The sequence below is a fragment of the Hippocampus guttulatus genome, chromosome 18 (assembly GCF_054856545.1).
Source record: "Hippocampus guttulatus isolate MCC_2025c chromosome 18, RoL_Hgut_1.0, whole genome shotgun sequence".
Taxonomy (NCBI): domain Eukaryota; kingdom Metazoa; phylum Chordata; class Actinopteri; order Syngnathiformes; family Syngnathidae; genus Hippocampus; species Hippocampus guttulatus.
In genome coordinates, this window is record NC_141278.1 from 5,508,056 (window position 1) to 5,533,809 (window position 25,754).

The 25,754-nt window shown below is 44.8% G+C and overlaps 1 protein-coding gene and 1 long non-coding RNA gene across 5 annotated transcripts; one reads left to right on the forward strand and one right to left on the reverse strand.

The window, feature by feature from the left end:
• Positions 1-580: 580 nt before the first annotated feature.
• LOC147190789 (uncharacterized) lies at positions 581-17,851 on the reverse strand. 3 transcript variants are annotated; one of them, XR_015103693.1, is made up of 8 exons: positions 17,651-17,851; positions 16,661-16,904; positions 15,326-16,577; positions 13,989-14,055; positions 7,520-7,636; positions 2,913-2,989; positions 1,428-1,567; positions 581-1,293 (listed from the first exon to the last, which is right to left on the reverse strand). It is a non-coding gene; the product is annotated as an uncharacterized LOC147190789 (long non-coding RNA). The 3 variants fall into 3 exon arrangements; XR_015103692.1 differs by having other exon boundaries at positions 581-1,567; XR_015103694.1 differs by lacking the exon at positions 2,913-2,989 and having other exon boundaries at positions 581-1,567.
• itgb8 (integrin, beta 8) lies at positions 9,871-25,354 on the forward strand. 2 transcript variants are annotated; one of them, XM_086136557.1, is made up of 16 exons: positions 9,871-10,381; positions 11,524-11,609; positions 12,607-12,778; positions 12,896-13,002; positions 13,431-13,570; positions 14,611-14,776; positions 16,681-16,839; positions 16,947-17,042; positions 17,621-17,713; positions 18,371-18,511; positions 19,978-20,386; positions 20,504-20,726; positions 20,819-20,925; positions 21,494-21,604; positions 23,171-23,334; positions 23,902-25,354. In XM_086136557.1, the coding sequence occupies exons 1-16, from the start codon at positions 10,297-10,299 to the stop codon at positions 24,022-24,024; spliced, it is 2,382 nt and encodes a 793-aa protein (XP_085992683.1). In that variant the 5' UTR covers positions 9,871-10,296; the 3' UTR covers positions 24,025-25,354. The 2 variants fall into 2 exon arrangements, with proteins under 2 accessions (XP_085992683.1, XP_085992684.1); XM_086136558.1 differs by having other exon boundaries at positions 21,497-21,604.
• Positions 25,355-25,754: the final 400 nt, after the last annotated feature.

The window sequence follows — 25,754 nt, forward strand, 5'->3', positions numbered from 1 at the left end:
GTTGCAACATCTTCCCCACACAACAAGTGACCTCCCCCTGTGGACACACTCACAGCCCGTACAAACTCTACAGACACAATGCAGTGAGCCAATAGATGAGGGACCATTCCGGCAGAAATCAATGTGACGCCGTACATTACATTATGGCGACACGACGTGAGGTCGTTTGTCAGACTAAAGGTGCTTGTTAGCCGGATATGCTAAAAGTCAAAAGGTGCTCCCTAATAACGCTGCATTCGCTTCGGGTGTTCTTGTGCACTCAATAATAAGAGGCGTCATTAAAGGCATCGTTGTGGCACCGAGGAAAGAATACTCAAAGAACATGGTGTAGTCCATGATGAAATGTATAAACGGGTGGCCTATTTTTTTAGAAATAAATATGGATAGAAGGCGGCCCGGTAGTCCAGTGGTTAGCACGTCGGCTTCACAGTGCAGAGGTACCGGGTTCGATTCCAGCTCCGGCCTCCCTGTGTGGAGTTTGCATGTTCTCCCCGGGCCTGCGTGGGTTTTCTCCGGGTGCTCCGGTTTCCTCCCACATTCCAAAAACATGCATGTCAGGCTGATTGGACGCTCTAAATTGTCCCTAGGTGTGAGTGTGGGCGTGGATGGTTGTTCGTCTCTGTGTGCCCTGCGATTGGCTGGCAACTGATTCAGGGTGTCCCCCGCCTACTGCCCGGAGATGGCTGGGATAGGCTCCAGCACCCCCCCGCGACCCTAGTGAGGATCAAGCGGTTCGGAAAATGGATGGATGGAATATGGATAGATTTCATTTAACCCTTTCATGCGCCTTGTAACCTGATAACATGATAATCCGTCCACTGTAGTAACCGCTGTCCCTTAAAGGGATAAGGATCTGTTTATTATTGTGGTTATAGCATGAAGTGAGTTAGCCTTGCAGTGTAAATATAATGAGAGCAGTTTCAAAATATTCTGGTGACCTTTTGACTCCATATTTATCACCCAAATCTTACACTAAATTGAAAATTGCACCTCTGCACTTATGTTCTGTATGAAAAGTGAATTTTGCTGCTACAATAACATTTTCTTGAGTCTCGAATTGCAGAATCACATTATAGAGAGAGAGAGAGAGAGAGAGAGAGAGAGAGAGAGAGAGAGAGAGAGAGAGAGAGAGAGAGAGAGAGAGAGAGAGAGAGAGAGAGAGAGAGAGAGAGTGTGAGTTAGTGTGGTTGCCACGTTTTGGGTTGTCACGGTCAAAATGTCCACATCGTGTTTGGGATCTATTTCCTGTATCGCTCAGCATTTGAGTCACATCTGCTGCGTTGGCTCGCTGCTCTGCAGAGTAAACAGAGTTCTTATAAAGTATTAAACACATCACAGCAGGAATCACGATGAACACACACACGTGCGCACACACACACACACACACACACACACACACACGCACACACACACACACACTTGCATACAGTTGAAGAGCGTCCCAGTGCCGATTCAGTGGCCTCTAAATTTCCCTCATCTCAGTGAAATTGGATCTGTGCCTCCATCCTGTGTGAGGAGCTCGAACATTAAACCACCAGGCTGCCCTCTCTTCTTGTTTGGACTCCGTCTGAGGGTGAAATGTCAACACAAGTAAGTAGAGGTTGATTGGAGGCTGCCGTGCAGATTAAACATAAAGATGACAAATCAAGCGAAATCTGTGGAATAGATAACTTTTTGTTTCATCCGTCATCATGTGTTTCAGGTCGAAAGGAGAGTTTTAGATCAAGAGAACGCCAGCTCATAGGGTGAGTCATGCAGGTGTATTGACAAACTCGACCACAAGAGGGCGGCATCTCATAGGGTGAGTCAAGCTGCAGCAAAGGGAAAGTATGAATTCGAAAAGCGGATTCAAGCAGGGGAGAAAACGAAATCGACAATGTTTGCACAGGGACATACATTGGCAGCGAATGTCGATCAACTCTTGCGTACTTGTTGAAGTGCAACCCACTCAAATTATTACGTAATTATCTAGTTGATTGAAATACATTGAGAATCAGGTGATTTCATTGACATTTATTTTGGATGTGCTAAGAAGTTAACTATTTTCATTTGCTTCTAATGAAAGAAAAAGATCAATACTTTCAAACTGGAGGTGACATGATACCGCGAAGTCAAGGAAGACGCGGGGCTCTATTTTCGTCACCACCGTGAATCCTACTCGGGCACATGGGATATCTCCGCACGGAGGCGCGTGAGAATCGATGTGAGTAGTTTTAAGACCAGCAGAGGGTCGGCGGATCTGAGAGAGGGAGGGCTGCGCCGCCGTGGGAGTGGCCACAGCCAACTTCGGTCGCAGACAATCAAAGTGGCTCCTTTCATTTATTTTCAAGCGCCTCGACATGGCGCAAGCATCGTTCACATCGTCGCATATTTATATGTATAGCTATGATTTGAAATGTTATGTAGCTTAGAAGCGGACACAGTGCAGCTTTCCATATGCCGCAATATTCAGACTGTGTTAAGAACTTTGCAATTTCCTTGCAATCCTAATCGTGTTACATGAGCAACACACTCCAGGTTCAGTTGATAGGATTTGCGTGTTTGGAACGTGCGAAACAGTCACCACGACGTTATCATTCTCTTTCTCATGTGACTTGGCCTGACCACGCGAGAAGCTTAGTGAATGACACGCTTAACCAGAATAACCAGGGAAGAAAACCCCCTGACTTCCCACAGGACGCCGGTGCGGTCCAAAGTCCACTTTTAGCAGCTGTGCGTCTGTTTGTGTGTTGATGAGGACAAAAGGAAGGACAGGGAGACGGAACCACACCGACCTTTTCAAGTCTACTCCAGGGAAAGGCTTTCTGCTAAATGATGACATAGCGCTGAATGACGCACAGGGAGTGGGAGAGCCACACGCCTTTATGCATACTTGGACAAATAAACGCTCACTCGTGCGCGCGCTCACGTACCGTTGTAAGGGTGACGTCACAGTTTACTGAAGCTTTTGGTTGTCGCAGTTGAAGTGACTGATTTGGTTCCCAGTCTACTGTAAAACATACAGTGCAGCCAAAAACGCATAAATTACTGGCATGTACACCACGCCCTTTACACGCCAGTGTTGTCAGATCCCCCCCCCCCCCCCCCCCCCCCCACAAAGGAATGATACAGAGTTTATTCTGGGACTTTTCTGCAAGCATTCATCTTCTTTTGTTTTTTCCAATCATATGATACTTTACTTTGTAAAACTTTTGCTTATCTTGCCCGATACGACAAAGTTCTCATCGACTGTCCTTGATGTCAGCTGGCTACTTGATTATCTTGTATTCCGCTTTTGGGAAGGGAGGAAATGAGCAGGAAGGTGAAAGAGAAAGTGACAGCATTGCTGAATGAATTTTTTGGGATGTTGACAGAAAAAAAAAAAAAGACAACTTGGCCGCCCAAGTTTTGCCACAATGACCTCCATTAAATTCAGTTGTTTAGTCGGATTAAAAGTGTATTTAAAAAAAACCCAAAATATATTTGATATTTTTTTAAGACAAAAAAAACCCCCTATAAATTTTGAATATTAATGCTGTGCTTACTTAATTCAACAAAAATAGCACAGCAATATATCCTTGGGTGGAATGTCGGCTCTCTCTAGTGGTCCACAAATGAATCATTGAATTTAATGCCGCTGAATTAAACTCTGCACAGTCGCATAAACGTTTTCTTTTTTTGTGCAAGTTCAATTCAGTTGTATTTCCCTTTTAATTAGAAGACTATTTGCATTTAATCTCTCAGAACTGCTTGTTTTCCCTAAAAAAATATATAGATACAATTTCTGTTTCACTTATGTGCAATACATTTTTACTTAACCATCATTTTTTTTACCCCGAAATTTAAGCAGGAGTGTTACTATTTAATCTGTGCAGAATGTCTTAATTCAAAGAGACGTTTAAAAAAATAAAACCACTGCCTTTTTTTTTTTTGGTTGAATACCTGCACCTCCTATAAAACAGTATTTCAATCTTGGTGATTATGAGGGTGGATGAAGAGGTAAGTATTTTTTGAGGTGGTTTTGATGTTTAAAAAAAAAAAAGTTTAAAAACCATTAGCGGATTTTTTTTTTCAATTTATCTGTGACTTTCCTATCCAGTTCTTATTTGTCCAGGTCCACTCAAAAATAAAAGCTACAAATTGTTCATGACTGGTAGAGGGAAAATAACGGCAACATTAGTCACCGGTTATCAGCAAGACTTTTTTTCTGGATGATAGGAGTTGGACATCAGAGGAGAATTTAACTTGATTGCCTGGTCTTGTTACACACACACACACACACAATAGCGCATAGACAATACTAAACCAAACCACCAAGTATGTGATGTTCCTCCTCCGTGCTGTCGTCCAAAATGTATTTCCACCCCCACCCCCGTCCCCGATTACAGACATTTCGGCCCCAGCACCACAAAGTGGTGACCTTTCTTTCTCATATCGGGGTTGGCAGAAAGCCGCGCGGCTCTGTTTGGCCTTGACAGAATTACGCCTCACAGCAGCTGGCACCCAGGATGTGGCTGAGAAAACTCTGGGACTCTCCAAGACTCCCTGGTGAGTGAAAGTGGGCATGAAGAGGGCATTGAATGAGCGAGGCCCTCGGGGGAATGTGTCCTTTCATTTCATTCTGAACAGTTTTGACTTTTTCTTTCTTTTTTGAATATGAGATCATATTTATATATAGACGTTAATTAAAATGAAAATGGGACAGACGGAGTGGAATTAAAATACCGAAAAATATCTTTGCCAAAACTTAGCTTTTTAGATGATTAAAATAAAGAAAAATACGCTCTCAGTGTTATTTAGCCGTGCTTGTAATCTTTTCCCATTGACACGAATGGAAATGCTACGATTCGGTAATTGTAACGTGTATTTCTACGAGGACAATCATCGCTCTATAATATCATACGTGATAAAAACAGACAGTCATGCCAGAATTAGAATAAAAGCTCAACGTGGTGTGCCCGCTTTGGCCAACTGGAGGCAATATCAAACGGACCGATTGACAGTTCATTAAGCCACCCGAACGCTTTTCAGAGCCTCAGTGCAGCCCCAATCAGTTGATTGTCGCAGAGGATAAAGAAGATATGACTGCGAGAAGTGTGATGATATTGTATTGCTACATGCGCTGCTGCACCGTTTAGTCTCGAGGCTCCAGCTCACAAAGTGTAACGCCGACTGTAGTTTATTGTTTTTCTCAACTCTCTCTCCTACTCTGGAATACTGGAATACCCTGGAGTTAAAATGCTGATATTCAAACTTTTATTCCACACATTAGCCCTCCCTTGGATGGACACAAGATCAGGTTTTATAATCTGGAAATTGAATTTCCTCAGGACTAAAAGTCTGTCCCCCCAAAAAACACGGTCACTGTGGTCCTGGAGCAAATGAAAGTCATGCCCCGCGGTCGCAAGAGGTGGAGGATTCCGCCTATGCTTTTGCATGAACGCATTTTGGCCACAACACCGTAGGCGGTCTAAACAAAATGTCAGCAGTGACATGACAGCAATTACGGGGTTTTCCTCGGTTATGGACGCAGGGCGGATGTTTTTGGACGCTGAAACGATTATCCTCGACCACTAAGCCACAAACAAAGTATTCAATTATGCTCGTCTCATCCGGTCAAGTACGTGCATTTGGCATCACCTTCACAACGTTCCATCCGACCGCGGAATGAGCAAGTGAAATACTTATGTACCATATTCGTGGATTAACCTTGACACTCGAATGATGAAGTGGCATCCGGCGAGTTCTACCAATTAAGGCGCCCTTGATAAGTAGCGGGGCTGTATTTCAGTGGAGAACTCTTCGGCCTTGCAACTATTGGATGTGGCATTTATTTTACTGGCGTTTGATTGTCGGTAAAGAGGAACAAGGGTGCAACAAATCCAAATTTTAGAGGACGCATTTTATGAGTATTCACGCGGAACTAAAAGAGCCGTAACATCCTGAGGTATTTATGACATATTTGATCGGTTGCTAGGAAATAGCAATGAAGTTCGTGCTTTTTGGCTTTTCACCCCGGCAGCTGGGGATTTATTGGGCATAAATCCCGCGTTACGGTTACGTCCTTAACCGCTCTCCTGATGCGCCTCCCCCTCCGAAAGTATCGGAACGGTGAGGCCGATGCCTTTGCTCAATGTTCTCCCGTCTCATTGATGATTTCAACAATAAATAGATGACGGTCGTACTTGTTAAAGGGATAAAAGATTTTTTTTTAAAAACCAACAAGATTGCACGAACATTGCCAATAGTCAGTACTACCGTTTGGAAAGCGCCGAGAAAGAAAGGAACCACAGGTGTTATCAGTAACAACTAGCCCGTGTATAGAAAAGGACAGCCGGTGACAAGTTTTGAGGGCTTTAAAAACAAAAGACCCTAAAACACCTGTTAGTGACATCAGCGCCGACACAGGCGAGGCAGTCATTTGCAAGACGAATGAAAAGGCCAACGCACAGAGACAAACAAGCCCTTCGAGAGAGAAAAAAAAAAAACCCAGGAGACAAAGATCTTTAACAATGTGACGGAAATGGTTCATGTTTAGAGAAAGAAATAACCCAAAACACGCCAAGTTCAAGTTTGGATGTCAAACTGAAATGTTTTTCAGTCCGCATAAAAACTGAAAGGAACCAGCCTCACGTTTGGATGGGGGTGTTTATAAATTCGGATGGCAAGTCAACGATGTCAGTGTGGAAAGAAAGCCTTCAGGCGCTTATTTCTGTTTAGAATGCGAAGCGAGGAGCTGCCAGATGAGTGGTCACGGGCATCGCTAAATTCCATTCCTGAATTCCTCGCAATTGTGCATTGACACTTTTTTTTTTTTTTTTTTTGCACAACAGAGAGAACTTTGACAATTTTCTAGAGTTCATCCAATCGTGATCCACCACATTTGATAATGTTGACTTATCGAATCCTTTAAACCAAGCAAACAATAATAATTGCCAAACGTTTTTTTTTTCTATGGTGCATCTATCTATTCACATCACCGATAGAGATGAAATACAGAGATAATCCAAGAGGCCCCGAGCGCTCGGTATTTTACCCTTCGTGATAAACTCTCCCCCCCCCCCCCCCCCATGTACGTTTGGGCTAGCTGCTGTGGGGTTTATGCATAGTTGGGAGTCCCTGCTCTGCTCCCATCTAACCTCTAACCCCTACTTTGTCCTCCCATCAGCGTATCTAGCTTGTGGCTGAAAAGAGCGTGGGAGATAGTTCAGAGAGAAAAAAATAAGTGAGGGGAGTCAACTTTGACAGGGGGAGGGCGGGGGGTGATAGAAAGAGAAGGTGGGCAGGTGCTCGCGGGGGGAGTGGGTGATCCAAAAATGGATGCTAACCCGCGCTTGTGTGTGTACTGGGTGTGCGCGGCCGGAGAATGATGAGAGCAGACCAGCGTGAGGGAAAGCTTAGCCGACTGCTAACACAAACAAATAGGGAGTTGGAGGGGGAGGGGGGGGCACAAAGGAGGGAGGGGTGGTGGGCTTGAAAGGTGGAGGCAGGAAAAATTGCGAGAAGAGTGTTTAGTGTCATCATTATGAGCGGGATCTACCTCCAACATCCTGACGTTGACCAGTATTGACGAGGGCCAGGGCTGTGTTTACACAGGAGTCCATTATCAAGATGGCGATGCAGAGAACAGCTTCATATTTTGAGCACCGTCGCCGCCCTGGAAGAGAAGTTTATGTGGAGGGGGAACTTGGAATCCGGATTTTCGAGATGGTTCACGCACTGTTCGTTTGAGCCGAAATTGAGATGACGGTGACATTTTAAAAGCCAAAAATAAACGCTGTAGGACATTCGACTTTAAATGGCGTGCCGTCTTTCTCTCCTTGTACTGGAGCTCACGCTACGCTGTCTCGCCGACGGCGACGGCAGGCAGCCCGTCCGTTGTTCTTTGGTGGAGGTTACATTACCCCTCCACCAAAAAAACAACAACTTAATGTCACATCCACTTGCACTTTCGTGGGAGCCATAATGAGCACTGACTAAACAGCAAATAAACAAAGATACCAAAAAAATGCGATGTGAATCATGTTTCCGCTTTGTAAGAGAAAACATACTGAGCGTTTCGTGAGGATGGAGCATATGAACCAAAATATTAATTTCCCCACCCAAAATGGTTTGTGAACTAATATGTTTGTGAGCCAAGCTTCCACGAACCGGTTCCAACTTCATTGGGGGTTTTTTTTTTCACTTCACTGGAAGTTCTGTAGAAGGCAATACAAACACAAATACGTTGTGATTGAACTTTTGCCAACCTTTTTATGTATCTGTATTAGAGTATTTCTTTTTCTTTTGAAATGATTGACACCTCATCAGTCACATTTTCTATCTCCGATTGGTTGGTCTTCCTCAGGCGGGGTGGTTGTTAAAAAGGACATGGCCCACATAATTAAAGCAGGAAGTCCAAATTACGCAATGTACACACATTACAAGTTTAATGCGAACAAAAGGCAATCAAAAAAATTTTTGGGGATAAGAAGAAGGCCCAACCAGTTGTTGCACAATACCCGAGTGTTTCTTTACAAAGTGACATCCCCAACGTCTGGCCCACCATGCATATTAAAGCATTATCAGTCGTCTTTTTTTTTGGTGGGATTTTTGAGAACCCTCTCGTCAAACTGCCAAATAAAACATTCCACTTTTCACCCGGTCGTCGAGTGAATGCAGCACGGTGTGCGTTTGCATCATTACCATAATTGAGAGTGACTGCGGGGGTAGCAAGACGGGCACCACCCCCCCTTCCCACAAATTCCTGTTTGACAAATTATGCTAATGAATGAATGAGGACATAGTAGGCCCGGCTCCAGGCTTGTGAACAACAGATTGGGCCAGATAAGAGACCTGCGCGAGTGTGCGCGCTTTAGCGTCGCGTATTGATCGGAAATGTTGACACGCTCACAATCACAGTTTGGGCGGTGAGCCAATCACAACATGACTCTTTCATCTGGTGGGCTTCACTCGGAGACATGCATCCGATCACAGCAAAGATGGCGGACTCCGGATTGTGTCTTTTGTCGGCGCACAGCTGCTGTTCTCCTGCTTGTTTAGGACATTTTTTTTTTTGGGTTCCTGTTCAGGAGAGCGGCCAGTGAAGGTTACTCCATGTCATTGGAATCTGCGCACAATGGACCCCCCACACCCCCCCCCCCCCCACCACAAAAAAAAACTCCTCCTACTACTTTAGCGCCAGCATGTGAATCCCTTCACGAGTGTGTAGCTTTGATTGACCCCCACCACTCCATCCTGGAACCCCAACATCCACACACACACACACACACACACACAGGAGCGCTCGCTGCGGTTAAATGGCTCCCAGAAGAAGCAATATAAACACAAGTGTTCAATTTGAGGCCATAGTTCAACTGGAGTGCACCACACTGCTCCCGTCTATATTCCTGTCGTGTTAAACATGGACAATCCATTATAGTCAATCCTGACCTAACATGTGTTTTATAAACTACGTGTCTCCGTTCATTATGTTTAAGGAGCAGTCGTGTCAGTTAACCCGTCCATGGAATTTAGCATTAAACTAGCGGAATTTCATCCGATAAAATGAGATGCTTTGCTTGAACAACACAGGAGGTGCTGTCAATTTCACTGTTAAGAGTTTTCCAGTCCCGCTCTTGATTATGTTATGTTTTAATTATGTTTGATTTTTCCAGCATATCTTTTTTTTTTTTTTGGAGGGGGGGGGGTCCCTTCCAAGCAATTTGAATCACGTAATATCTTATTTTCAACTGGCATATCACACATTCCAATCACAAGTGGTGCATTTGAAGTTACGAAGTAGGTGTGACGTCATGGTGCCTATTTGCAAATGCTCTCTCTCTCTCTCTCTCTCTCTCTCTCTCTCGTTCCCTCGCTCTCTCTGGTTGCCATGGCACCGCCTACCTGAGTCAGTTCAGCGGCTATAACGCGCTCACTGTGCGGCATGTTCACTCGGCACGCCGGTGCACGTTGGTGGCCACTTATTTTGGGTCAGCGACTGGACCGCGGCCACGGCTCGATCGTGACGGAGCGCGTGGATGGAGAAGGGGTGGGCGCGGGGGGTCAGCGTCGCCGCACAAAAGCCGTTTCTTTACCTGCCCTCCTGGCCGCGGTGCACGGGGGAGCGCGCCTCTAAGCTGATTGGAACCGGAGGATGTGAATACCTCCCCGGGATTAGAGGGTTATTGGCGGAGGAACAATGCGCCGGGACTCGGCGCGCCATTCCCGGCTTTTGTTGGCGAGGCGGCGGACGCACTGTCCCGGGTCTCCAGACTCCCACTAGTGAGCCCACGCAGCCTCCCCGCTCGGTCTGTTCAACCACCCGGCGTGGATAATATGACTTCCTGGCCATTAACATATGGCAGCGTCCCTCTGTGTCTCCTGCTCATAGTTGCTCTCTGCGCTGGAACCTCCCCTCCGGGTGAGTGGAAGCCTCATTAGAGTCCAATTAAAATCGTATCTTTGCAATTAACCGACGTTCTGCCTCACGGTTCCCCTGCGCAGCATCAATCGGAACCCACAGCCGCACACGTACTTTCTTTAAATTGGACGTCTCAACAAGCAATGTTTCTTTTATCATAGCATGGTGAATATGACTTGAATTGTATTTTCACGTGGATTTTAAATAAATACATATATAGTCAAATGAATTACATTTTGGCAATAAATGTATGTATGATATTGTAACAAAATTTTAAATTATGTTATATGCTACGTTTTTAGATCGGAAAATGTGATTGGATGATACATTTATGTGCTCACTTTTGTCATGACATCCATGGTGGCTGTTTTTTGAGGGAACAGAAAACTTACGGTACACTGTCCACCCTACCTCTATTTCTTAAAAAAAAAAAAGAAAATGCCCCTTAAAGAATCTCATCATATTGTGATTATTGCGGCCACCCTATTTACGATATTTAGGAACGATGATGAATTGAAGATGTGATCTCAAATACATAACTAATTCCGCAGTTCTAAAGAAAATTCCAAAAGGGTGTTAGTTATTACAAAAAATAAATGAAATTCAAACTTCATATTTTTCAGTGAAGCTGGTGAAAAAAAAAATCATTTACTGCTGCCAGTTAAATATTGAGCTCATTGGAACATAATGCCAATGCTCAAAACAACCTGCAGCTATTCTCTGGCCTACATTCCCTTCTGTGAGCTCAGAGGCGCTTGGAAAAAAAAAAAGTGATCTCAGCAGATAGATCATCTCAATGAATCATTAATGCCACCTTTAGTCACCCGAGATATATTACGACTGCATAAATAGTGCTTTCTAGACTCAGCAGTCATAGTATTGGCTCTTAAAAAAAAAACCGTGAGCTTATTGAGTCATGTAACGATTTAACGCGTCCTATTGGACAAGCACCTGTTCCCACACTTAACTGCTTTTCCACAGCCTGACGCATACTGACATGAGATGACACAAGTGTAAGTGATGCTTCCATCACCAAAACGGTTATCCAGCCAAGCTCCACCGCGAGGCATTTGCACAGGCTAAAATTTCCCCAGCAAATTCACTTTTCTTCTGCTTTTGTCACGATACCCTTTCCCCTTTAGGCGACAACTTGTGCTCGTCTGCTCTGATTACGTCTTGCAAAGAGTGTCTCCGACGTGGGCCGCAGTGTTCTTGGTGTTTCAAGGAGGTATGGAACGTGTCAAAAAGTGCGCCTCTGGCATTCCTCAGATGATGCACTTGTTTTGCTTTTATACCATCCGCAGATGTGAGCACGATGTTTAAAGCTACCCTCGTGCGGGACATGCGAATGTTTCCACTCCATTTCTATTCTTTCTCACACAGCAGCGGCAACGGAGGCAAAGCCACATTTGACCCATATGTTTAGTCTAGTCATAGCTGCAATCGTGTGCGTCTGCCTGGGAGTTCTGTCTCATAAAGCATCCACCCAGGATCGCTGCCCAGCCTTGAGGAAGTGAAAAAAAGAAAAAAAAAAGGCCCAAACACTGTTTGGGGAACTAACACATCAACCAACACATACACATGGCTGGCTAGACGACACAGACCACAGGGGTGTGTTGACAAGCTTCAGGTGCTTTCCCTGCCATGTGACCGTTGACCTTTTTCCAGCATCACTGGGTCGTGCTCAACGGTGTGTGAAAGCATTCAAACATTTTTTTTTCACCAGCGGTGGGGAAGTAACAAAGTAAAGTTGGTTCAAATGGATACGTGATCAGCATGAATGAATAAATAAATCAGGGTCCACAATGTCAGCTTGACATTTAGCAGAGTGATTACTATTCATGAATGAAAAGTCCTGCTGGTCAGTGAATTTACAATCAGCAAGTGCGTTCATTAAAATCCGCAACCAAGCTAGCTATAGTCACTCGTGTTCAGAAATCTTACCCAGTCAAATTCTCCTGTTCAAGTTTTTGCAGCGCGGGACTCGACTTTTTCCATTCGCATTTTCATTAAGGGGCGGCGCGGCGCGGCGGTCGACTGGTTAACATGCCGGCCTCACGTCGCACAGTTCGATTGCATGTTCTCCCGCGTGCCTGCGTGGGTTTTCTCCGGGTACTGCGGTTTCCTCCCACATTGCAAAACCATGCTTGGCAGGTTAATGGAACACCTGTTTTCCTTTTTTGTTATTCTGGATATTGGATTTCCCTGTTCCTGTTTTATTGCAGGATTTTCTGGAGGAGGCGGGTGCTGGCCATCGCTGTGACCTACAGGTGAACCTGCTCAGAAGAGGCTGTGGCCCGGAGTTCACAGAGAAATCAGACGTCAAAGTGGACATCAACACCACCGTCGGCAGCACACAAGTGTCCCCGCGTGACATCGCCGTCACGCTCACTCCGGGTAGGCTCCGGCGAGCGTTAGCATATTGATGCCTCCCCCGTTAGCTGTTGCTACAATTAAACAGCAAATGGCCTCATGTTAAGCTGAACCGTTGTAATTCAGTTTTGTGTGTGCCAGGTTCCGAGGCGAGCTTCGTCGTTGCCATCAAGCAGCTGCCACGGTATCCAGTGGATCTTTACTACCTGGTGGATGTGTCGGCATCCATGCAGGAAAATCTCAATCATGTAAGTGTTTACACCAACTGAGGCTTCATGAACATGAAACACATGAGAAAGACCTTCAGGCGGGATTGAGGAATGACTGCGGATTTTAATTTTTGCCTCCACGTAACAGTTCCAACTGTCCTTCTATTCCCCCCCCCCCCTCAAAGATGTGTAACCACCACGGGTTGCTCATCGTTCCAGACAGGATATGAATCTTCCCGGTCTATTCAATTAATTAACTTTTTCATTCATTTTGAACTGTTGACTGAAATGGGCCTTAAAGGGAAAGAGAGAATTGATTCAAAAGAATCTTTAACTAGCCAAAAGAAGCAGAGTAAGAAGTCTGGTGCATGTAGAAAGTATACAAGCAAGTTTTAACGATGTAAATAAACGCTCTCGTCACCACGTATGCATTTCTTCCCTCACATTTTCCTCTGCCCGCTTCCCAGCTCAAGACAGTGGGCGTAGCTCTGTCCCTGCGTATGACGGAACACTCCTCAGACCTCTGGCTAGGTTTCGGCTCCTTTGTGGACAAGCCGGTGTCGCCTTACATTAACGTGCATCCCACCAAGATCAACAACCCCTGCAGGTTCGAAGAATTATTTGCTGATTGTCGTAGAAATATTCCAATCATATTCCAACAGGTGTCCTGGAGTTGTATGTGTCGGATTTCACGGGCCGGTCTGTGCAAAGTGTGCTAAATGTTGTTTTTAGAGCGGTAATTCACGAACAAGAGAATTTAAAAAAAAGTGGAAAAAAGGTTTGCCTTTGTACTGCGCTGAATTGTACATAAATGGAAGAGTACTCGAAACAGAGCCAAGACTTATCATGGGGTGATGGTGAGGAGGATATTCGTGCAACATGGGAAAATTCCCCCAGCAGTCAAGGTCTATGGCAGGGCAGCATAACTAAAAGATGATTCAGGTCACAAGCCTGAGCCAGCCCCCTTTAATCACAAAAGAAAATTCGACATCTGCTCTGAAGTATAAATAGATAGAAATACATACCGTATATCTGGAAGATGAGAAGAGCCCAAAGTTGAAGTCTCTGCCTTTCAGTGTGCTTTTGAAGATTCTGGAAAAGCACAAGTAGATTTGAGAACAGAAGGTTCAAGTGGCGTGATAAGACACAAAGAGTACTTTGAGATAAGATTCTGAGGAAAGGTGAAGGGATGTCTGAGGATTGTACATTTCTGTTTTGGTTTTTTTTGTTCCATCCAGCCAGCCAATCATAGAGAACATAAAAACAAAGAACCATTCAAATTCACAACTTTGGAAAGCGGCGAGACGTCGATGGTATAAGACATGTTTTTTTTGTTTGGTTTTGTTTTTGAAGGCAGGAGCCAAGATTTGAACCCCAACCTCAGGAGCGTTAGTTCAGATGCGCTAGCCTCCAATTGTCATCCCCTAATTTAATTGCAAATATATTTTTAGAAGGGACATCTCACAATCTCAAGTCTGAGAATTCGCCATATGACTCAGCGTGACTTAGCATTTCTTTTGGATGCGCCGTTGTTCCAAAACACTGAACTGCTCTGAGTGGGAGACTGAAACAAGAGGCTTTTGAATGTGAACGCGACAATCAATAACTGTTTCCGTGATGGGCTTTTTTTTTTTTCTTCCCCACCAGTGACTACGAGATCCGCTGCCGACCCGCCCACGGCTTCCACCACGTCCTAAGCATGACTGGAAATATGAGCGAGTTCACACGCGTGATCAAACGCCAACGCATCTCGGGTAACATGGACACACCTGAGGGAGGCCTGGACGCCATGCTGCAGGCCACTGCGTGCCAGGTGAGCGAGGCAGAGTGAGTTAGCATCTTTGGATTATCGGGTATTTTTAGATGTCAACATGATTTATACGAACAGTAGACATAAATTTCCACAAAATGATAACATGAACCCTTTCATGCACCCTAGAACCTGATAACTCGATAAGCTGTCCACTGCAGTAACCGCTGTCCCTGAAAGGGTTAAAGAAAAATAACTGCATCTTTGTGATGCACAATTGTCGCTATTTAATGACCTATCGGGATGAGTTAAAGCTCTCAAGAAAGCCAACTTTGGGTAGAAGTAACCTAATGTGCTCAAAATCCGCAGCTACCCAGCGAGTGGGTTAGAAACACAACCCATCTGGGTTTTTTTGGAGGGGGGCGGGGTATATAAAGTTGAAATATCGTTTTTGATTTTCCAGGTTCGAACCTTGCCGCGGGTCTCTCTGACTTCAGTTGTTTACCGTTTTCATTTTCACTTCGGCAATGTTGACCTTAATTAATCGTGTTGGCCCCCAGCCTGATTTTTAATAGTTCAAAAAAAAAAATAGAGGAGACTGTTAAAATTTACCAGTCGGTTCCAACGCTTCAAGGGAGGCCTTTATTGCGGCAAGAACGGCGGCATTCTGACTCAGCGTCGGAGAGCACCGCCGGAATCCCAAGAAATGACGCCCCGACTTGCCTATGACTGACACACGCTTGCCACACATGCACACACACTCACACATAGTGGCAGTAGTTCATACGATGCCTGCAGGGGGGCTTTGAGTCATGCCATGCAGGGGGGGCCTGAGTAACCAGACTGCAGGGAAACACCACGGAACTCACGGCTCCACAAATAGACTCTCCATTATGTCATGCCTATCTTATTAACTTGCTGACTTTCCTTAAATATACACACAGACCCCCTTTTCTCCCACAGTCTATGACACAGACATAAAGGGGGGGGGGGCTGAGACTAGTGGGAGCATTCCTTTTTTCCCCCCCCCCTTGAGAGCCAAAAGAGTGAGTCTGATGTTTGAAATTGGAGTATCTTACCGCATGTTATGTTATGTTATGTTATGTTATGTACAGGTATGTGCTTAAGTTTTCCACACCACTCTTTTCATGTTGTGTTGCTGACACGTCAGCTCAAAGAGAAACTCATTGGCGGACACATCCCGCCTCGGAAATATAGTGTGCATGCGCAAAACGTTTTTACTGCGTACAGTTGTATCGATAGCTCCAGTGTGCTGCGAACGATTTCAATAGTCACCTTGCTGCATTTGCTGAGGAATTAAGGGCAACGTTACGCAATATTAACAAACGTGGCTAAATAAATAAATACATACAAATCTTGAATCCGGCGGCCCGGTAGTCCAGTGGTTAGCACGTCGGCTTCACAGTGCAGAGGTACCGGGTTCGATTCCAGCTCCGGCCTCCCTGTGTGGAGTTTGCATGTTCTCCCCGGGCCTGCGTGGGTTTTCTCCGGGTGCTCCGGTTTCCTCCCACATTCCAAAAACATGCATGTCACTCTGATTGGACGCTCTAAAATTGTCCCTAGGTGTGAGTGTGGGCGTGGATGGTTGTTCGTCTCTGTGTGCCCTGCGATTGGCTGGCAACTGATTCAGGGTGTCCCCCGCCTACTGCCCGGAGATGGCTGGGATGGGCTCCAGCACCCCCCGCGACCCTAGTGAGGATCAAGCGGTTCGGAAAATGGATGGAATGGATGGATGGAAATCTTGAATCCTCCCACTTTCAGCTGACTCCACTTCAAATTCTTTCTTCTCCCGACAATGCCACGCAGTTATGCGGAAATGGCTCAAGTAGCAATCAGTGCAATCCTGCAAACAAAGACAACCTAACAGTGATGAAAACGCAGCCGTTCTACCCGGAGGGAAAGTATGCAGATGTTATTTCCAATTACTTAGGTTTGTTTCTATTCAGAGAGCTGTGGGTTGGCGTCCAGAGGCCAAGCGTCTGTTGCTCCTGATGACGGACCAGCCCTCTCACCTCGCCCTGGACAGCCGACTGGCAGGAATTGTCATTCCGCACGACGGCCTGTGTCACCTGGAAAACAACGTCTATACTGGGAGCACCAGGATGGTGAGCGCGCGGGGAGAAGCCCACGGAGGTCGCCGCAGATTTTCTTTGCGCGCGTCCTATCCACCCTGAAACAAAGTGAATTTTTCTCTTTTGGCGTTTGACCTTAGGACCATCCCAGTCTGGGCCAGTTGTCTGACAAGCTGCTGGAAAACCACATTCACTCCATCTTCGCGGTGGAGAAACAGCAGTACCAGTGGTACGAGGTAATATTCAGTCCATAAAATGTTCGTGGCGTTTCCTCAAAAATACAAACAGTTCCTTAAGCGGCACGCACTAAATTGCCAAGCCATATAAGGTATATAGCTTATACGGTCACCTTCTCCATCATTAGTCACTGGGTGAGTGACTGGTGCTATGTAGTACCGCCATTAAGGTAACAGAAAAGACTATTCATGTGTCCCTTGCATCATAAAAACAACTCACTTTTCAAGGTGCTACTAAAAACAAGAAATGGAAAAAGCAAGCAAAGTACAAATACTTTGATACGGTCCCTTAACCCCCAACGTTTGAAAGCAGACGCGTAAGGTCTACTGCTTCGTTTGTCCAAAATGTTACCGTTGTCAACCCATGTCAAGATATCAAAAAAAGAACATCCAAATAAGGTGTAGCCTATCTTTCAGTTGGTTAGCATTAATGTCTTTGCTAGTCAGTTCACGTTGTTCTGATATATGGGTAGCCAGTTTCAATCGCGTAAAACTCGAGCCTTTGCTGGCGAGCTCTTAACACTCAAAACTAAAATGTTATCTTGGATATGACACGATGCAAATGTTTTTCCCTGTAGGAGTTAGTGCGCTTGCTCCCTGGCTCCTACCTGGGGAAAATCGGCTTCTTCCAGTCGCCAAACCTCATCGATCTAGTTGTGGACTCGTATAAGGTACGCACTCAACTTCCCACTCTTTTCTCTGTGTCCAAACCTGCAATGACAAAAAGAAAGACCGAGGTTGGGAAGGAGATTGCAGCAGTGTGAATATTTAAACATACTAGCATGCGTGCATATGCGTTTGTGGGTATGTGACTGCTGGTTTGTTCATGTGGCTGCAGTCTGGCCTATAATCTCGCTTCCAGCACAGCGCTCTATTGTTTGTTTCAAGAATCGTCCGAATCCACAGATCTGGGTGCACGCTCACACACACACACACACACACACACACTCACACACACAGGCAGCTGAATTCGAACAGAAGCTGCCATTGTAACAGCCATCGGACCCCTCCCCATTCCTTCCCACAAACTAGGTGTCGCGACCATGTACAAAAACAAAGATTCTATTTTCGCCCCCCCCTTCCCCATAAGGCTCTTACAAAAAAAACACACACACACACACAACAATGAGGACATTTTGAGGACAAGTTGCAAATTTCAATAGTTACAATTATCGCTCTTAGTCTCCAATTTCCGATCAGCACTGTTGTTTCTACTCTCTCGCATCTGCATTTCTATGACAGTATGGAAGGTTTTATCTTGGCAGAATTCAAGAGCATTGTCTAATTCGATTATTATTATTATTATTTATTTGTATTTTTTTTAATAGAGCTTGTTGTCAGAAGTGACACTGTCAGTGTCATTGGATGACAAGGCACTCAGCAGGTACTGGACGGCCGTGTCCCCCATCTGTCCTGAAGGAGCAACCGCCAAAGAGCTGGGCTGCTTGGGGGTGCAACCGAATCAGACGGTAAAGCCGCAAATGCCAACGCAGTCGTGTTTCTATCGTCATTCGTATTTCTTATTTAGTTGTATTGGATTCCTTTCCGCACACAATATACACATCATGAAATATTGGGAAAATAATCCAAGTTGAGCGGATTAGGGCTAAAAGAGGTATTAAATGCAACCAAGAAAAAAAATTCCATGTGATTCGGTGACTTGTTTGTTTGCAACATTTTGAAATAGTTCTCAGAAAATACTGCCAAATTGCAGAATTGTATCACATTTTTGCACAGCTCCGTGGAAGAAAATCTAGTGGCGTTCAGTTAAGATAACCAAAGTCTTTGTTTTGTCCTTTTGCTTTCTATTCACTCCCTAATCTCCCTTTGAGTCTCCTTTCCTCCCACTGAATCATGCCTCAGTAGTTCAGCCCTTTAATCCATGGGTAGAGAAAATGAATTATGGAAGGTATTCAGTCGTTATCGGCGTAGCGCTAAAAATAAAATGAAATATGTGCATACTTTTCCATGCTAATTAATATCAACCGTGTACGCCTATTAAATTACTTTGATAAGTGAAAACAAAATGTGTGCTGCCTTTTTTTTAGGGGGGGAGGGTGAGAGAGATAACTTAATGTCCACTTTATCAAGATAAAAACCTTTTCAATTTACCCACATAGAGTCTTAACAGAAGTTGGCATTTCAATAGCCTTTAGCTAGAAAATGTCCTTATCAAGTGGGGAACAAAGATGCTATTTTTGGCTCAACCTCCTTTTTTTTCCCTATAAGCCGCCGACATTTAAGGGAAAAAAAGAGCACCCAACAATGAAGGAACTCTGGGAAGGGTACAGCTTTCGCTAATCCCACTAGTCATACATTTGTCTCCCACGAGCTAGCAAGCAACGAACAGTAGTTTAAAGTCACTGTCATGTGAAAATATGTCTTTAAACTCCGACAAACCACCGCTAAAAATGTGAACTGAGAATTTTTTTTGAAAAATCGCCACTTATACAAAATGAGACCGTTGTTTCGATTCTCAAAAAATGTCAGCGTCTCCACTGAATGTGTCGAGAGCTAGCTTACAAGCTAACAACACTGAAGTGAAACCCAAGGAAGGGCGGCGAGCTCGTCCTTGCTTAGTTTTCGTGTCGTGTGTGGGTGCACATCGAGACACTTCAGGGGAAAGTTAATCTTAGTTAAACATGGCAACATATGACCTTTGAGCACATAAGGTGTATTAGCATCTGTCAATTTGGCTGATCTAGTTGCTTTCCCAATGATACCATCAAAACGAGGGTTACAGGAATTTCTGTTAAATCCTGAAATCCTGTTATCTGGCGCTCGGAAACAATATCAGGCGGCTGCCGAATCGACTGGTCCTGGCGTACCTATTGTTAAGAACAGAGTAACTTGCACCTAGGCCGGATTTGAACCAATTATGAATTTACTTCATCCATGGCATCAAGATTCTATTTTTTTTTTCTTCTCAACACAGGTCTACTTCAACATCACCATTGGCCTCCACTCCTGTCCTGACCACGGTGCCGATGAGGACATTCAAGTGATGGTTCGCCCCGTGGGCTACAATGAATCCACCACTGTGAGGATCCATTCAAAATGTCAGTGCGGTTGTGGGTCAACAAGACGCTGCCACGAGAGCGGACGCTCGCCATGCGCGGGGACCATCCGCGGCCCCGGTTGGGAGCAGAAGCCGCATCGGGGACTTGTTAACGAATCAAACTGGATTTGCCGAGCGGAAGGCGCTCAGGTGGACTGTAGCGGTCGCGGAGTGTGTGAATGTGGAAGGTGTACGTGTGAGCACAGCAGACTCGGCACGATCTATGGGAAATACTGCGAGAGTGATGACTTCTCCTGTTCTTACAAAGACGGACTGCTATGTGCGGGTAAGTTTTTGACGGGTGCTCTTTAATTCTCGACACAGAAGTGCACATTTAAAAGCAATGAGAATAATGCGAAGGATACAACCGATGCAAAAATGGTCTTGTGTCTGTTCTTGACAGGACGTGGTGCGTGTGTGTTGGGTGAATGTGTGTGCGAGGACAACTGGACAGGCGATAGCTGCGATTGTCCCGTCTCAACAACGACCTGCCAATCACCGGATGGCTCGCTGTGTAGCGGACGAGGCTCGTGTGTGTGTGGCCAGTGTGTGTGCGACAATCACAGATACTCCGGAGACTTCTGCGAAAGATGTCCTGCTTGTCAAAGCTCCTGCCAATCAAATTGGTACTTCATTTTGTTTTGCTGCGACAAAGCCTGATGAGTGGCTACGTTGCTCGAGCTGACAAGTTTTTGTTGGTGTTGTGTGTCTTTTTCAGGAAGTGTGTGGACTGTCACATGTCTCGCGGTCTCAAACAACGCGAGGCGGGATACTGCAACCACACTTGCGATTCAGACGTTGTTTACAACGGCGACGTGATGTCAGGTAGAGAGCTATTTTGGCTAATGTTGCTGTTTGACATTCCCATTCCGCTATAGACAAGCGCCGGAAAGCAGTAACCAAGTATTTCCTGAAATATTTTCGACAGATTTTAACGCTCCGTGCACACACTGCATCGCCAACTAAAAAATATTTACATGTGAGGAGCGCATATTTTTTGTCCTCTAGAGGCCGCTGTCCACACATTCTACACTATGTAGTAACGATGACTGTGAATGGGAGTGGCCGGCTATTTTCTGCCAATCGCTTTAACCACTTTAGTGTCCGGTGGTGGTGTCAGTTGAGGCGTTCGGCGGGTCAGCTGAGTGAATGTGCTTGATTGAATTGTATTTCGTTGTTGTTCGATCAATAATGCAATTGAAACGCCACAATCCTGGCCACTTGTAATGGATTACAGTTTGGTCTAACCATCAGTCGGAGGTTTAATGCAATTATGTTCCAATGTGTACTTAGCAGAGACGTGCAGTCGAGTAATTGTACCTAACTGTGGAATAAATGAACTGCAAAATTCTTTTGTCGACATTAATTCGAGGGTGTTTATCTCTCTGTCCAGCAGGGCGGAAGTGGATTCAGTGCATGTACATGAGTAGCGACAACTGTCGGTATTGGTTTCACACAAATTTTGAGTCTGGACGGAGCCGGCTTCACATTAGCACAAGAGCAGGTATACACACACACACACACACACACACACACACACACACACACACACACACACACACACACACACACAAGAGCACACACATCCACCAAATCAACTCGCCTTCATTCCAGCACTGCTACTATTGCAGGTCACCTGCACCCCGGTGCATTGGAGTCAGCAAGCCTGTTGTCAGTGCCGCAGCTGTATTTCACATATTCCCCTTTCTCTCCAGCCTCTCTGGCTCGACACTCACTAGGAAAAAAAATAACAACTCACACCTGCAAACACAATTTGAAATACCCGCGCTCAGGTTTACGCTTTCGCACACGCTGCACATCCAAGTGCTACTGTTCATCCCCCGCCTGGAGTTTTGGAACAAAACTGCCCATTGTGCATTTTCCCTCCATCTCCTCTTATCCCCTCAACCCGACGGGACACTGCTGACGCCTGCTCCTCCCGGGTGCAGCAGGAGCCAGGTCTCCATGGCAACCTCGTTACTAAATGTCTTTGGGCTCTTTGTTTTGAGCCATGAGGCTGTCATCTACACATGGACCCAGCAGAGACACGGCTAATAGCCAACTATTCCAGAGCTGGGTTTGTGTGCGTATTATTCTCTCTGCGGCACACGACAGTAAACGTCCGACTCTTTGCGATTCACCTATTTCGGATTCTGAAAACTTTATTTATGCCCATGAGGCCAATCAGGGAGCAAAGGTTTCCCAAACGTAGACAAGTCAAGTCAAGTCAAGTCAACAGTATTTATAGAGCACTTTCAAACAGCCATCGCTGCATACAAAGTGCTGTACATGGAGCAATTTAACATGCACAATAAACAGTAAGACAAATCGGTAATAAAGGCGGTAGAAAGCACCAAACAGTAAAACCAAGAACAAATCTAAGTCATGCTGAGTCGAATGCCAAAGAATACAAGTGAGTTTTGAGGAGGGTTTTGAAGATGGGCAGCGAGGAGGCTTGCCGAATGTTTAGTGGGAGGTCATTCCAGAGAGAGGGACCAGCAACAGAAAAGGCTCGATCCCCTCTGAGCCTCAGTTTAGTTCTTGGTACTTCTAAGTGTGTAGGGGCGGATGAGCTCAGAGAGGTAAGGTGGCGCGAGATTATTCAGAGATTTGAAAACGAATAAGAGGATCTTGAAAATAACTCTAAAATGAATGGGGAGCCAGTGAAGGGATGCCAGAGTAGGAGTTATGTGCTCCCTCTTACGAGTACCAGTCAAGAGGCGAGCAGCGGCATTCTGGACCAGCTGAAGGCGCTTAATGGAGGACTGGCTGACTCCAAAGTAAAGGGCATTGCAGTAATCGAGCCGGGATGTGACAAAGGCATGAATTACCATCTCAAAGTGTTCATGTGAGAGGAGAGGTTTTATTTTGGCCAGCTGTCTAAGGTGAAAGAAGCTGGATTTAACAACGGCACCAATTTGCCGATCGAGTTTGAAATCACTGTCCAGTTTAAGGCCCAAGTTTGAGACTGTTGACTTAAGATAAGGAGACAACATAAAGAACATTCTATAAATTTAGAATCAAACTATGAATGTATGACCCGTGTGCGTGCGTGCGTGTGTGTCCGCAGAGTGTGCCAGTAGAGGTCGGCTGGTTGGGACCTTCCTGAGTGTGTGCGCACTGACAGTTCTGTGCGGGCTGGTAGTGGTGGCAGTGTCCAGGCTGCTTCTGCAGAAAAAAGGCTGGTCGCCTGGAGATGCCAGCATGGATGGAGAATACAACGGCACTGGCAAGGTAAGCTCACCAGTGAGCACAGCAAGGGGTAAAGAGAACCTGACTTTTTATTTTTCTCTTTTGAGTCTTTTTTAAAAACCATTTTACTGTCAGGAATGGTCTGCTACGACGACAGGTTTGAGCGAGGCAAACGACTTACATCTGTGTTTTACATCTCCGCTTGCCTCCCAGCTTTAGTAAACACAGTGTTGGGATACGCTACCTCACGTGATTTACGGAAGTGCCGAGAAAAATGAAGGGGGAGGGTGTCAAAGCTGTTTTGGACTTACAGCAGTTCACAATTGGATTTCAACTATGACTCATAAATACATCAAGGGAGACGCCGCTATTGCTTGTGTGCGGCTGAAGTGGGGTAAACGTGTACCAAATGGGGTGTTTCTACACATTTCTGTGCACTACTAGAACTAGCAAATACGTTGTAACACGGCGGAAATGTCATATAGCAGTGGGATGTAGTCCTTGGGGAAAAGAAATATATCGAGTAAGGCAGTCGATAAAGAGCTCCACGCTTAACACCGCCAAGTACACGTTCATGTACGTAACGGCGTATATTCAATCACCCTTTAGGAATTGTCCTACATCCCTACAAGCAACGAGAAGACAGTCACTTACCGAAGAGATCGACTGCCTGACCATTCGATGGAGATGACCGTACACGTAAAAATGCCCCTTGGTGAACCCTGGCAGTAATGCCGGTGGGTGGGTGGGGGGCAAGTGGACACATTCCACGGAGTAGAATTGGACTCTGTTCTGCGTTCCTGCAGATATGCAAACTCTGATGGTCGTAAGCAATTGAAAACCTCTATGAAATTATGGTTATTATTATTATTACGATTTTAAGTTCAAGAATTTGGGACTGAGGTTGCCAGTAACAGTATTGTGGAGATGGCCCGATTATTTAAAAAAAAAAAAAAAAGTCCTCCAAACTCCCTGTGTAGAAGCACTAAGTCTTCTTCAAAGATGATCAGTCATGACCACTCTAATTTGATGTTTACGTCTGGTGTCAGGGCTTCTGGTCAAAAGGTTGTGCTCCAAATACAGTATTATGGTTCAGATATAGTCTGCCCTCTTGTGGCTAACTTAAGGTACGATTTTTTTTTACTTTACCATTCATGCTGTCTGCACATAGTACCGGTACATGGGCTTTATTACTTAGGGTTAATTTATGACGGGCACTTGTGACAATTTTCTATTTCGTGTAAATGTTTTGGTTCATTGATTCACGTTGTTTCATCGTTTATGTTAACTGATTAACTACATTGTTTTTTTTTCCCCTATCAGAGGAGTTTCTCGTGATTTGAAGTTGTCGATCGGTTTAGACTTGCACTTGTTTTGCATTGTACTACTGAGGTGTCTCTTCATTACAGGGCATGAGAGCTGTTCAGCGGGATTCAAGTAACATTTTTTTGTGCTAAACTGGGCATTAAGGGTGCAGAAACAAATCCACTGGAATAACAATAAAAGCGTAACATTTACGAGAGTATATCATCACAGGCATAAACACGTGACCTCAAATGAGAAGTGCACTTGCTGTATGTTGGTCAACTGCCACAACTAACTCAATTGGGCTGATGACTTTATACTTTTGATTCCTTGGTATGTCCAAGCTAAGCTCGAAAGGTACTACGATCCAAAGTGGAAGAGCGTTCTTCCGCTACTCTCCTCATGCACTTGATGACTTTCCATTCCTTTTCCATTTTTGTGATTTTAATTTGAGGCGATGATGTTTACAGCAATAGCTGCTTTATCTTTTTTTTCTGCTAAGCCAGGAACACTACTATTTATTGTAATGTATTTTCTTATTAATTGATAAGTAAGTTGTACTATTCTAAGATGAGTCTACTTGAGCTGCAATGTTGTTTTCGGTCAAAAAAATAATAGCAATCAAGCTATCAGCAATAAGTGAATCATCTCATTGAAATAACAGCAGCACTTCTGTGTCGTTTCTGTGTCCCTCGTGAATTGCGTATCATGTCTTTCAATCACAATAAAAGAGTGCAAGATTTTTCCAAACTGTAAATTATGTGTCGAATTGTGGGAAAAAAAAAAGTTTTGCCTGACATAGTTTTTGCGATCTGAACACTAGATGGCGATGTACACACAAAAAAAAAAACAAGCGACGTGGAGATCAAGCAATATCCTCCACTAAAAAAAAAAAAAGATCATTTGGATTTACTTAATTCGAACACATACATCGGTTACATGTGATTAAAATGCGGTAAACCTATGTGACTTTCCTCAAAAATAATCAAATACATTTTAATCATGTGCAACCGAAAATCAATGCTTTTTTTTTTTTTTTTTTGCTGTGTGTAGTGACCGCTGTCGAAAATATTGTTTCCCATCCTTTAACATTTGGAAAAAATGGGACACAAGAGATAAATGTAAAGGGTTAATTGTGTACTTTCTGCCATCTATTG

What these genes read in the sequence shown, in the direction of transcription:
- itgb8 (XM_086136557.1), top strand. Translation starts at nt 10,297, where the DNA reads ATGACTTCCTGGCCATTAACATATGGCAGCGTCCCTCTGTGTCTCCTG. An exon ending in CGCTGGAACCTCCCCTCCGG is followed by an intron (nt 10,382 to 11,523) that starts GTGAGTGGAAGC and finishes TTTCCCCTTTAG; the next exon opens with GCGACAACTTGTGCTCGTCT. An exon ending in AGCTCCTGCCAATCAAATTG is followed by an intron (nt 20,727 to 20,818) that starts GTACTTCATTTT and finishes TGTCTTTTTCAG; the next exon opens with GAAGTGTGTGGACTGTCACA.